At 44.6% G+C, this 14340-nt stretch overlaps 1 protein-coding gene across 2 annotated transcripts; it reads right to left on the reverse strand.

Annotated features, from left to right (window-relative positions):
• Positions 1–242: 242 nt before the first annotated feature.
• On the reverse strand, positions 243–10228 carry CDCA7 (cell division cycle associated 7). Of its 2 annotated transcripts, none has more exons than XM_075028429.1 (10): positions 10161–10228; positions 8303–8428; positions 7791–7901; positions 6050–6301; positions 5577–5654; positions 4636–4824; positions 4064–4204; positions 3476–3625; positions 2756–2892; positions 243–2438 (listed from the first exon to the last, which is right to left on the reverse strand). In XM_075028429.1, the coding sequence occupies exons 1-10, from the start codon at positions 10179–10181 to the stop codon at positions 2408–2410; spliced, it is 1236 nt and encodes a 411-aa protein (XP_074884530.1). In that variant the 5' UTR covers positions 10182–10228; the 3' UTR covers positions 243–2407. The 2 variants fall into 2 exon arrangements, with proteins under 2 accessions (XP_074884530.1, XP_074884531.1); XM_075028430.1 differs by lacking the exon at positions 10161–10228 and adding an exon at positions 8941–9461.
• Between the last annotated feature and the right edge of the window lie 4112 nt (positions 10229–14340).

A 14340-nucleotide genomic window follows, 5' to 3' on the forward strand; every position in this document is an offset into this window, starting at 1 on the left:
CCTATGTATTTCTACCATCACAAGCTAGTCATCAGGTACCAAACAATTCAACCCAAGCAGCATGAATATCAGAGCAAGCCTGGTTCAGGGACACAGGGCTGGGGAAAGAAAGACGTCCTAGTCCCACTGCTCCCACAGGAATGACAGGAGCAACCAACTTCTTTACTTTGCAACAAAAGTTTACCTGAAAGGTGGTAAAGTCTAAATACACCTTTAATGGACTTTTTAAAAACAGTTAAGAGGCAAAAATTCTAATGCAGAAATTTTTTATTTTCAAAATAAAAAACTTTGTACAGAACATTGTAGATCTTAAGAAATATAGCAGTCTCAGTGATATGACACAAGGGTTTGCTTTTAGCACAGTCCTTTCACACTCTAGCAATCAGAAGGCAATCCCAGCCATTAGGAGGAAAAAAAAAACCAAACCAAAAAAACCACACACTCATCTGTCAGAACATGTATTTCTAGAGTTCCTTCTTCAGGAAATGTACCTAGAGGGTAGAGCACTCTCCACCTCAGATTGCACAGCTATTCACACTATAAAAACAGACAAAGAGAGGACAGGAGATTTTCAATAGGACAAATGATTTATGAAACAGAACTGCAAGTCTGAGACATAAATAGCTTTTGTTTCTAAATTCCTCTCTCCTCCCCTCCCACACACACTGATGTAATTCCCAGAAAGGTACAAACTGTGGATCATTATGTATACACACAGTGCAAATACTGTGCAAGCAGAGAAGCCTAAACCCATGTTTTGTTCTAGTGCTCAATTAAAGCAAGTTGATTCTTCTACTATTCAACTGTACATTATTTATAACATTGCATTCTAAATGTTATACAAAGCTAATACAGTAGTTTCCATAACCAAACTAAGCGCATTTATACACTTTTGTGGTTCTCCAGATGCAATTTTCATGGCACCTTCTTTTCTAGAGCACTGGGTACACAAGACCCCATCCACACAGCACATTAGAATTCCTCACTTCCATTTTTGCTGTACTCATGGCTTCATTAACAACATCACGTAAAATATCCTCTATACTATAATCATGCAGAGCCAGATACAGAAATACGGCCGGACTGTTAAGAAAGAGACCACAGCACTAACCACATTTGTAAGTGCTCACAAACTGTATGCAACCCATTACATCTCCCTTTATTTATTTTTAAAAGCCTTTTTGGTGAGGCAATCATGCTTCCTCATCTGTTACTACAACTAGGGTGTCTCTTGAGAACATTTATCTATTTACGTTTATGCTGCTCCATGCAACTGGAAGAGTAACTTACTTTAAGCTGGACTGTAGCTTAGAAAGTCCTTGTTTTTAATTTTTTTCAGAGGTAAAACAAATCAGGCTTCTGATTCCAGTCATTGTTTATCATTGGCCCTTTTCATGATAACCAAATTCAACAAATTACCATCTTTCATCCACTTGTAGTTGGCCAACAGTCACATGAACCACTACCCCTCTACTTAACCAAACCCTGGTCTGGAGGCATCCCTCTTCCCCAGGACCAGTGCTGATTCTGCAAAGATGCAGTTCTGCAGTTGCAGCAAGAGCAGGGAGAAGAGAAGCCAGTAATTTAACGAAGGGTACATTTTGTTTTAGACAGAGCAGTCACTCTACAAGGTATACCAGTATGTTCACATCACTCAACAATAGGCAATAGTCTAGTGCCCTGGAAGTTTTCAGCAGCGGCCTCTCATCTGAGCAAAAATACAAAGTGCCACCCCCAACTGCTGCTGCTGCATTTTTTAAGTCACTTGGAGAATCTCCCTTAAAATGGCCAACGTGCACTTTGAGTACTCTATAAAACCAAATATTAGTTCTTGGAGACTGCTCACCTGCAACTTTTAGGGCTTTCTTTTCGAACTTAAGAATGCATTGTTGTTTTAGAGAATTCCTAGCTTCTATTTGATCATTTACGTTCAGTAAGTCTGTATTGCAGCAGAAGTTGGCCTGGAGTTAAGCACATACCTTTCTGCACTTGGTTATGTGGGGAACAGTGCCCTGAATTTTCAAATCATCTGTATCTTTCTGTGATCAACTTAAAAGCATAAATTAACCTGCATCACAGATCACTCCATGAATAAAACCCTAATGGCTTAAAGCCCCATCTCCTTTCAGGAAAAAAAAAAAGTTATTGGCATAAAAGCAAGGACTGATGCTATCCAATTTGCAAAGTTGTTTAAAAAGAAAACAATGGCCTGTGGGCAGAGACCTTCATTAAACAGTTTTCCCAAGTCTGATTTGCACTGAGATAAGTGAAAGTTCTTTAGCCTTTTTTACCCAAAAGGGGAGGGAAGGCAGGCACTGGCTTTGTAATCTCATTTGATTAAACAATTCACTGTAGGCAACAGCATGACATTGGTGAAAAAGTACGTAATTTAAAGGCAGTCACAGCTTCAGTCTTCCATTCCAAGTTCTTGTTTCAGACTGAAATACAAGTAAAAACATGAGTTAGCTCATAGCAAAACTCTGTTTGGAAACTCTTTAGACAAATTAATGGAAGCCCTGACAATAAACACAGCTGAAGTTGAGAGCCAAAAGACAGAGTGGATACACCACTTGTTTTGGCTAAGAACCAACATGTCAGAAAAATCATATGGCAAAATCTCAGATTCTAAAGGCAACATGGACTGATCTTGAGATCTACCTGACAAACTGGGACGTGGAGAGCTCCCCTCACCCAGTTTTGAGCTGCTTATCCCACTTAGAGCAGAGCTATGCCACTGACACAATGGCATACTTACCTTTTCAAGTAGGCATGGACATTGTCATAGCCATGGTACTTGGCCAGATAGACCAGGACACCTGTAGCACATCGGCCATCTCGCTGTCTGCAGAAGCTACAGTTGCAGATTCCACGACATGGTGGGCACCTCCAGGTCTAGACAAGACAGACAACAAGCCTTTTTAAATGAACAGGAATGCCAGACATGATTCACACTCGCAACTTAAAAGAGGGCCCTGCTCTGCACCAGGTTTGCAAGTGAACATCAGCGCTGCAGAAGTTGTCTAAACCAGTGCGAGAGTACAAATTCTTCAGTCTAAGGGATTAAACTCTCCTTGGCCTGCCTTGCACATAACCACAGGAAGCATTCTACTCTCAACCCCTGCACCACTTCCACAGCCCACAACAGCAGCACTTTGTTCACAATACAGTTCCTTTCCATAGGGCATTAAGCACTAATGCAAGGCAAAAGAGAACACTATTCTGATGCTCAAATACAAGAATATTTTGGCAGCTGCTCTGCTCTCATAGTTTACTCCTGCAAATAAAGCTACAGAAGTAGTAACTACAATGAGTTCTATACAACACAAGGTTCTGTGATTTAGTTTGAATCAAAACAGGACTGCATTACTACAGGACTGTAAGCAGTTCCCCTGCTAAAACTCTTTCACTATGAATAACCAATGCACCTCTCTGCTCAAGTTAAGCACAAAAAAGCCAATATTCAAAACTGTCTTACCGGATCCAGCAATGCTGTTCTGACATCTTCACCATACCTATTGCGGAGGCATGGCCCGCAGAATTGGCCCCGTACACCTACACAATCAGGGTTACGACAATTTGTCTTGGTGTCTATGGTTTTTTGGCGACACTGATGACAGGTGGATCCCTAGAACACAGGGAAATTAGTTCAGGAAACAAGACATTAAAGATGGCTCATTAGTTAGGGGAATAGAGCATTTAACAAGCAATCTCTTTGGCAGCTAGCAGTGCTTATCCTGAAGCAGAAAGCCACCTTGCAAGTTTGAACCAAGACTGTTTTAACATTGCATCTTCAGTGTCTGTTAATCATTCTCCTCAGCTAGTACCACCTAGATACTACAGTTACAGGGTGAAAGCAAGCCAACTGGCTTGGCAAAGGTCATTCTATAAATTCAAGGAAAGGTACGAGATGATGTTTCAAGATCTCAGGCATACTTCTCCCAAAAATCACATCCTTCCTCTCAGTGAGAGGGAGTCTGCTTTATCTGATGCTAAACCACAAGCAGGGAATAACAAGAAAGTGACTTCACAAAGTATGCATTTCATAAAGCTGGAATATACTTACCATGGCCCTGTTATATACTTTCTCTCTTGCAGAGCCACAAATATTATTCAGCTCTTCCTCTGTTATCTCTTCAACTGGGCGCACAATGTGTGGAAAAGCCATGGCACCACGGTGACCTCTCCTGGGAGATCGGGCTTCATGCTGAATAGTGAAGACACAATACTTTTAGTATTGGTTTCAGCAAAAACTCTACAGAAACAAGGTGGGGATCTTCAAAGCAATGCCAAAGTCTCAAATACCCATCATATACTTAAAAAAGCAATAATAGATCTTTGCAAAGACATATGATACAGATGTGGCTTTAGCACCTTCACTTGATCTTTCACTTTCAGGGTGCAGAAATGCTACTGGATCTTGCTTAATTCCTGCTGGAGTGCAACAGGAAGTGATTTTTCAAGGACAAGGTGGAGGGAAATGGAGAACACATACAACACGCTATTTTCTGTACTTCTTCCCAGGCCATGGCATACTTATAATCTTGATCAACTCTGTATGAATTGCTATTTTTTTGAAGGTATACAAAAACACCTTCATGACCAACTTTCAGCAGGAGAACTAGAACCTCAACATACCTCCAGGTCTTCATCAGACATTTTTCTTCTTCTCACCAAGATGTACCGGTCATCATCTTCCTCTTCTGGTAAAGGAGTAGGAGGACCTTCAATCAGGGACCTGGATCTTGTGTGAGGTCGAGAACTTCGGTCTGGGTTCCTCCTCAAAGCACTTCTGGGCAATGAACGCCTTGGAAGTCGCTTTGGTCCCTGGAGAAATTTAAAAGCCCTTAATGAAACAGGTGAAAACCCAGACAGCTCCTGTCCCTACTATGAATTCCTCCCCCAAAAGACATGCCTTCCTTCTGTCTTTCCCACAGATGAAGTCTCCCCCCCGTCCCAAATCAGAAAACACAAGGTAAAAACATTCTCGGCAAATTCATCCTGGGCATTCTGCTAGCTGCAGAGAAATAGTCAAAAGCAAGTTCGTGTCCCTGCGGGTATAAGATACAATAATTCCCCCACACAGCAGCAGAACCCGTGTCTATGAGGAGTTGTGAGCGTTGTTCCCACCTCCACACAGCTTACAGGTAAATTAGCAGTGAAATTTGTTACACTGCCGATTCACAACCTTCTTTAAGGACCTAGTTAAGCCAAATGTCAGGTTTTCTTCAAGGCTCCGAACTCAAAGAATATTCACGCTTGAGCTTCAAAGTCTGAACGGCCCCCCTTATCTCCAGCCTTTGCATAAATACATATTTACACAGCACCTTATTTAGTTTTATTGGCCTGTGGAGACACCTAACCTTTATGAATTAATCTATTCTGCTTTATACAGTGGTAAATCAAAAGAGAATTGCACAATGCCCATTTTAGGAAGCAATAAAATTCTCAACTGAACTTAGATTTACATCGTTTGTTAAGTTTTTTAATTGAGAGTCCTGTTTTGTAATGTCAGAATTTGACCCTCAGAAGTCTGAAGGCTTACTTATAAACTACTTATAAACTAAGTTTATACTTACATGACTGACAGTTGGCAATGATTTTCTCCCACCAAAGATACCAGAAACATTCTGCAACTCGGCCATTAGTTTGGCAAGCTAACAAGGGAAAGAAAAAGGAAACAGAGCCTTAAAAGGGTGTTTATATGCTATTACAGACTATTAGATTACAGCAATTGGCTAGATGTACAATTACTTACAGAAAATGCAGTTACTCTTCAACTTTTTACTTCTAGGTGTTATTTATGTTATAGTGACTGCAAGTAATTTGAAAAAGCTCAAACATATTATGTTGATGCCCTATTCTTTAGGCTTGCAGCCAGTAGATTTTTACTGAAGAACTTAGCCTATGGACTTTCACATGCCAGTGGACATAAACTATCAGATTTAAATACTAGGAATGTAAAGTCCTCTTAATGCATTCACATAATGAGCCAAAGGGGAGGAAAGGCAGGGGAGAAGGGGTGGTCCCCAGGGAGACACTGAATACTTGCCATTGCTTTGTTTTCCTTTATGTTTAAAGCTCTTCTTTCTAAAAACATGGCACCCTTTTCCTCAGAGTCAGAGTCTGAATCTGGAGCAGGCATCAGCTTTTCAGGAAGAGGTTCCATCGCACCCTTCCTCCTCTCCGATCTTCGAGGTGGAAACTTCATGGCTACTTTTAGAGGAATAGGGCATTTCTGCCTTCTCTGAGCTACTTCACTTTCAGCACTTGTATCATTCTCCTCTGAATCTGATTCTAATTTCTGTTAACAAACCAGAATGGAAGCATATAAACCCAAGTGAGTTGCTCTGCAATTAAATACAGTTCAACAATACTTTGTTTGGGGGTGGTTGAAGTGGCTATCTGGCTGAAATCTAGATGTTTAAATCTCCAGTCCTATTGTTCTAGTATATTTTAAGGGGGAGGCAGGGAAGGGGGGAGGAGAAGGGGACACAGGGATAAAAAATTCTCAGGGAGAACCACACTGTACTGCTGCAACACATCAGAAAAAGCTTGGTTTCAGTTACAGCAGTCTTAACTGTCACTTGCAGGTCTAATAGCAAAGATAATTTGTGTGCGAGTGCGAGAAAGAGAATTGCCTTTAAAGGGCTCGATATTGCAACATATTGTATTTGGCTGTAAAAAAAGCCACCACACAGTTCTGAGCACAGGGTCAAACACAAGTTTGTAAGCTGTCAAGAATAGCCATCTCGCAGTGTCAACGCTATGAAGTGAAAACTTCCTTCTAGAGCCAGTCAATGAAATAATTATGAATAAAATCCCAGTATTTTCTTATCTTTGAATTCTGATGCTTTGCTTAAAACTTTTGCAAGAACCAATGGTTCAGCGAGGACAGAAATTAATTTCTTTAGTCAAAAGCCCATTTTTGCAATAGGTTTTGACTTTTACATTTCGACTCAGTAAGACAGTCTTATTTTGGTCATAGGTAACAACAGGCTTCCTGCTTCATATGCATAGACCATCAGTCTCAAATGGCAATCCTTATTTGTACAGGGTTTTTATTAAACCAGGTATATGGTTCTGATTCCTTTTTCTTACACATCTATTCCAGCTTTGTCTCCTCCTTATTCTCTTTACTGTTGTCTATTATTTAACTCAGACACGTCCTCTTCCAGTAAGACATTCTTTTCTAGTCATTCCTCAGCATGTTCTGAAGTTCCAACAAACTTATTTTATGCCAAACATGGTACTACTTCTATCTTCACTACTAAATACCAACTACTGGTCTTTTTAAGCAATAAAACTGCTCTTGCACTGATGTCAAGGAAAAGCAGGAAGGCAGATTTCACCCCCTATCACTATTGCTCTACTGCTAAAGCAGCACAGCATTTCCTGTTACGCTGTCAGAGTGCAGGTCTGACTGCATGTCAATATACACAGAAATTTTTCTCAGGTTTGCCAGAGTCCATGGGATAGCATAATATTTCACATTGAGGAAACCAGAAACGTTAAGAGTCTAAAAGAGTAACATCCAGCAAGGACAGTTTTAAGAGGTATTATATTTCAAAATTCATATGGCAGATTTTATTCTGAACTTGCAAAGCTTGGGGGCTTTTTACTGAGGCAAAAAGAAAATGAAACCATGACTACTTAGACCGTACATTAAATTAAATAAAATGATGCTTCTTTCTGACAACGTTCAACTTTCAAGCTGAAGCTGTCATTATTTTTCAATTAAGAATGTGTAAGAATTTAAATTTAAAATTGCCACCTAAAATCAACTGTCTTACCAATGCATCTTGAATCTCGTTTTCTGAAAAACCAGGGAAGGATTCATCATCAGAGGCTTCATGAAAAATTTTTGCCAGTTCTTCTCTAATATCAGACCTAAACTTGCGTTTCTACGAAGAATAAAATATCCTTTAACTGAAGTTGTACAGAAAATGATTCACATTTACAAGTGCACTATAAGCTAATATCTTTTTTAATAAAGAAAAAAAATAGTTAAGGCATTTAACAAAGGATTTCAGAACCGCAGTTGCAAATTATCAGGCATGTTAGGTTAGGTGACATTTCAAAGGCTAGAATAAATAGCTAATTTGTTTCCAACAATTACCACCTAGAAGCACAAGTGAAGACTGAAATGAAATTACAGCATATAGCATAGATTTATAACTACTATACAAAAACATAAGCAGAACAAGTGGTTTTAATCTTGCACAAAACATTTACTAGCTTTACATTTTTGCAAGCTTTACTAGCACTGCACACTCAGTGTTATTTGTTCTTATACTGTACTTACCGTGTTTGCAAAATTATCAGAACCAAAACTGTCACAACTGTCATCGGAGGATGAGGATGTTTCCATGGGAATCAGTTTCGTATTTCGGAATACCATGAAGTTTTTCCTTCCTGAACAAGCTCGGCGCTGCAAAAGGACAATATCAACACCATTAATAGAACAGACCTACTGTAGCACACTAGCTTTTAAGAAGATCCTTAAATTGAAGTTTAGGAGGTCTGAACATTTCAGGATGTTTAACAGTCTTGTATTCAAGTCAGCAGAATTATCAGCAGCTTCAAAAGAATTGCCAAAGTTAGAAACAGGAATAGTTTCTGCTCTGACACATTTCTGATCATTGCTATAGAAGAGGTTTTTTTCAGTATTTAGACATACTTCTTTTATGCAAACAGCCACGTCGAAATATACACAAAAATCATATCCTTCTGCACTCATTATAGACAATGCTGGAAAAAAATACAAGTACACAAATAGTACCTAGAAATCTCCTCTAATTTATTAATTGCTTTTAGTTTGAGGCACACACTAAACACACTGCAGCTGTTAAGGACGGGACTAAGGATCACATCCACAGAAAAGAGGAGCGCTGAAACAACTGTTCTAGACACAACAGCTTGATGTTTTGTTAATTTTATTACCAGGCTGAAACACCTTTTTTTGATGAGCTTCAGGTTTTCATTTCCCAGGGACTGTTTCTACTGGCAATGTCTCCTTTTACCTCCCCAGGCTGGCAGCGACCCTAAGGCCAAGCCTGCTGCAACCACACTTAGATGCCACCCAAGTCCAGCGCTTTAACCGATACCAGTTCACAGGCACAGCCGACCGGGCCAAATATTTTATAAATACAGCTTAAACAGTAACTAGCCAGGGCAATTTAAAGACCTCCGTCTTCTCCCCAGCACCGTTCAGCAGGCTGCTTTTCGCAGGACGCCTGAGGCTTGCCCACGCTTCAGTTTTGCCGGTGCCGACGAGGAACAGAAAACCCTCCCGGCCCGGCCTGGCACGGACGCGGCCCCAGACACAAAAGGGGCCGTTTCTGGCGTCGCCTGCCGCGGCTAAGGGAGCGCCCAGCCGGAGAAACCCCGCCGCGGCGGGCCGGGCTGCACCGGCGGGCCTCCAGCACCGCGAAGCCCACCCCGGCCGGCAGACCCGGGGCCGCCATCGGCACGCACATACGCCTTCCCCCCTCGGGCGCGGCCCCTCACGCCGGCCAAGGCCGCTCTCCCCGCCTCCCGCTACGACGGGGCCGCCCCACATCGCGGGGCCGCCCGCCTCCGCGCCCCACAGCGACCCCCTCGGCTCCCCCGAGCTCCACGCCCGCACAGCGGGGCCGCCCTCCCCGCTGCCGTGAGGTACCTTCCCCCACCACCACCGCGCCGCCGCCCAACGGCCGCCCTCGCGCCCCCCCCCCCCCCCCCCCCGCGTCGTAGCGGCGCCCGGGGCAGCCGCCAGGCGAGAAGGAGAAGGCGAGGGCGCTAGGGTGGGGGGCTGGCGCCGGGCCGCCTGCCCCCCGCCGAGCGCGGCTCCGAAGCCGCCCCCCGTCCCGGTCAGGCGGGCGAGGGCACCGCCGCGCGCGGGGCACGGGGAGTCCCAGCACCGCGGCGGGGCAGGAGACCCGGGGCTGCCCCCACGCCGCTCCGCCGAGGTGCCCGGCGAGCCCCAGCCCAAACACTCGTCCCGTCCGACCCCACCAGCCTCCCCGCAGCCCGGCGTGCCCCGGCCGTGAGACGCCGCAGGGCCCCGCGAAAGCGCCGCTGCCAACCGTCCTCCCCCCCCCCCCCCACCCGCCGCCAGCAGCAGCAATCCACAGCCATACCGCGAACCCGGCGGGCAGCCCCCCGCCGCGGGCAGCGCTCACCTGCGGGCGCGACGGACCCATGCTAGCGGCGGCGGGGCGAGCAGCGGGGAACTGAAGGTTCGCGCCAAAGCGGCTGGGACCGCGGGGGGCGGGGCCCGGCGGCGCTTTTCCCGCGTTGGCGCCCGCGTCCTGGCAGATGCAGCTGACACCCCCCGGGAATCAGGCACCCGGCGTGCTCGCCCCGCGCCCGCCCGCCCACCCCTGCTGAGGGGCTTGTCTCCTCTCCCGGGGCGCCCACGGAGGGGTTACTGCGGGGACCCCATTTTTTTTTTCTCTTCGCGGTGCGGGGTTTGTGGAGCTGCAAGGGCCTGGCCCTGTGGCGCGAAAAGCTCCCGGTCGGAGCGCCGCGGGACTCGCGTGCCAGAAGGGAGGGGCGCGCGCGGGGGCCAGGGCCGCCCCTCCCCGCGCCGAGCCGCCCCGGCGGGACGAGGGGTCAGGGCCCCAGCCCACGTAGTCTCTAACTCTCTCTCTCTCTCTGTTTTTAAAAATGTTTAATTTTGTGTGCCAAACCTGGATTTGTGCCTACCGCTCTGAAATAGAACCCCCAAGCCTGCCAGTTCTGAGGGGCAGAGGGGGTTTCTCCACGAAGTAAAGGCAGGGGCCGGTGTCCTGGCCGCCCCCGGGCCTGGGGCAGCCTCCGCGTACCCCCTGGGCACCCAGCACCCTTTGGGGCCCTGCGGAGCGTGAGGCTGCAGTGGCCCGGCGTTCAGCAGTGCCTGCCGAGCAGGATAGTGAAAGTGCACTGCATTAAAAAAAAACAACCAGCAACACGCATGATTTCCTGTGTTGCCACAGTAAATGAAGTGTTATTTGCCGCTGCACCACGAGCACAGTTCAGCGTTCGGAGTGAGGTTGTGGGTGACGGCCATTGCCTCTGCTCCCTCGGGAGTACAGCGCTGCAACAGGATTTTACGAAGAAGTTGGCCGCGTTGCTCTTTGCAAACAAAACATTACTTGAAGACAGGCCGGAAGAAAATAGATCATTGGTCATTGTAAACCGTTTTATGTAACATTTGTAATATCGCATTAAATCAAGTACAGCCGTTAAACACAGCAAATAACTGCCACGCGACCAGTATTTGGCAGCAATAGTAACGGGAGAAGCCCTGAAGAAGCTGCATGGGATTTGTGACCCCAGTGTTCGCTATAATCCTCTGTTTATCCTGTGGTTTCAGCAGGGCTCAATATCAGTGCAACTGTAGCTACTCAGCATTTCCAGGTGCCTTCCCGACAGCAGGCGAGTCCCCATTGCAGTCGGCGCAAGGGAAGGAGGCCCCGTGCACGTGCAACCCGCACGCAAACCTGCACCTCTGTAAAGCAAACCACGAATCATCTCTAAGCCAAAGCCTGTAAATAGGCTACAGCACAATAGAGTACAAGAGCCCTCGCGGAGGTTTTCTATTTTCTGTCGGCATTATTCTCCCTGCACACGCTGCAATCTGTTGTGTAAAAGAATCTCCATTTTAAATAAGCCCATAATTACATACTTACCTGCACCACTGGCTTCTCAGTGCTCACACAAAAGCAGATGAACTAAACCTGGTTCTCTGGAGACCAGACCACACTCGATTCCTCTAAATCCACATTAGTGGAGGATTGCCACCCAGATGGTTTCCAACCAAGACAGCTCAGCTGGGAAGGGGGGATGTTTCTTGAATTTTGATGTAGTTAAGAGATCCAGTTTCTCAACAGTAACAGCCCTTAACATCTTGAATCATTATTATCAGGATTTTACTAGAAAAGTAGCCAACCTTCACAGCTTTTAAGAGCATCATATGAAATGTTATGGAGTACTGGTGGGGCTAGCTGAATCCATACTTCCATTTAACACTTAATGGAAACATCGTTCTTCAAACAACACATGTAGTCAAATGGCTTTAAAATTAATAGGCCAGAGCAAGGATTTCATGGGGGAACCAGGCAGGACATTTTGTGAACTGTATTTTCAGCTTTTTTTTTTTTGTTAACATGTGAAAAAGAATTTATTGAAAATTGTGTGTGTCAGATCACATATTTTACAGAGGATTAGGTAGAAGGGGGCAGGAAAGGGAGAATAAAAATGGTAAGTATGTGAGGGCAGGGGATTCCCTTCCTGCGGTACAGTGCAGGGTACCAGAAAATGAAGGTCTGTAATTCAGGAGATGGCTGTTGTGACCTGTGCCGCTGTCATTCCTCTGTTTTCATTTTCATGCCCTTCACACCCCTGTTCTACCCTGCAGGGCCCAGATGCCCTCGGTGGATGGGCAGAACAAACTGAACCAACTGGCTTTACTGTGATGGCAGAAGTTTCTTAATGTTTGTCGAGACTTAGGCAGCACCACTGTCCTACATCCAGCTATTTACAATAGCCGAGGACACGCAAAGCTGAACCTGGGTTAACACTGCATTTTCAGCCACATTTAACTCATATTAGGCTAATGTGAGTGGAAGAAAACATCCCTGCCCATTTGGTCCCCCCGTGCAGGTCCTGCATGGCCTGTCCAGTGCTACCACCCCCTCCGTCTCCCCTGCTGCCTGGTTGTGGGGCAAGATCACCCCTCAGGGCTCACGTCAGCAAAGATTATCTTGAGTATTTTATCAGGTGTTTCCAAGAAAATAGTATCTTAAATTCTCATCTGTCCCTGAAATTAGTTGTCAGTACATGGTAGTAGGCTTTGGAAGACCTGCTAAGGGAATTGGCTGAAATTACAGAGGGACGTGCAGTAAATTGAGCATGCCACGCTTTCTGCATCCATCTGGGGGAATGAAAGTTGTTTACTGGTTAGGAGCTTCAAGCAGTAGCAAGAACATGGACCTCCAACAACAATAGCTGCATTGTCAGAAACAGTAAATGTGACCTTTGCTCTGCTGGGACAAAGGATAAGCACTGTCCTCCATGTCACCCCACAGATTTCGGCTGTCGGCATTGCACCACAGCTTTTCTCTCTGGAGGCAGGACCCCTGCTGCCCCATCCCTGGCTTTCCTACGCTCTTCCTATCTTAACTATGGAAAACACACTTTATGGTCTAGTTTCCCTTCTTTTTTTTTTTAAATTGGAGCAATACATTTCTGCCTGCCTAAAATAGCATGTGGATACATTAATTAGTGTTTGTGTGATGCTAGTAATTATTGTGATGGGACTTGCACAGTGACACAGATTTATAGATGCATGTATTTCAGAGGAAAGGGAGAGTTTGGATTCTCACGACTGCAGAGTACCTGTAGCACAATGCAATAACACATATCTTAGCTCCATAGAAAAGAATAAGATTGCAGCCACTAATGACAGTAATTAAAAATTTCTGTAAGAGCTGTCCAATCACCTCTTCATCTGAGCAAATTATAGTGTGTTATTGAAACGGTTAGTGCAACAAAATGAAGCTAAAAACATTTTACAGTAAAATAATCAGACATTGATTTATGATGTAAATTGTAAATCGGTAACCTATAACACACACTAATTGTTTTTCTCTCTCTTGAAAGGTGTGTTTCTGTAAAAGATCTGATGCAAGCATATGTATTTGTTCACATGTCACCCTCCGGTGGCTAACACTACTCTACAAGACATAATAAGGTGTATAATCAGGTAACCTGCTATTGATTGCAACCCAGAAAGGACACTTGTTCTTATACAGAAACAGGAGGATGGCCACTTTTGGAGGTTTAATTATAGTCAGACCTCTACATGTTTGCTGCACATGAATTTTTATGAAGTACTTTTTAACGGTAAATACTTAGACATTGTGCTCTGATAGGTAGAGCCAGAATTTGTAAAATAAATGTAAATTTAAATATTTAGTATGTATAATCAGTTTATAGGCAAGACCAACTGTACCAGCTCCACAAAATACCTCCACAATGCAATTAGTATCTTTTTCCTTTTTTCTCTCTCCAAGGAAAAATAGATTTTCTCCTTTTAATTTAACAGGTTTGTATCTCCTTGTGCGTTGCTCTAAGTTCCTTATTAGTAAAGGCTGGGTTGACATGCATCCTGCATGTTGAATTGAAGGTGGTCATGTCTGATCCTATTTGATACCATGTTTCTTTGACACAAACTGTCGAGACCATAAAAATGGGAAGAATAAGAGAAGGAAAACCAAAGGCATAAATAGAGCCCAAAGAGAGAAAAAGTGCAGTTGATAAATGCCTCTAGGAACCTATATTCATCAGCGCACTAAAAGAATGGCTGACACGTGGTCA

The sequence above is a fragment of the Buteo buteo genome, chromosome 5 (assembly GCF_964188355.1).
Source record: "Buteo buteo chromosome 5, bButBut1.hap1.1, whole genome shotgun sequence".
NCBI lineage: Eukaryota > Metazoa > Chordata > Aves > Accipitriformes > Accipitridae > Buteo > Buteo buteo.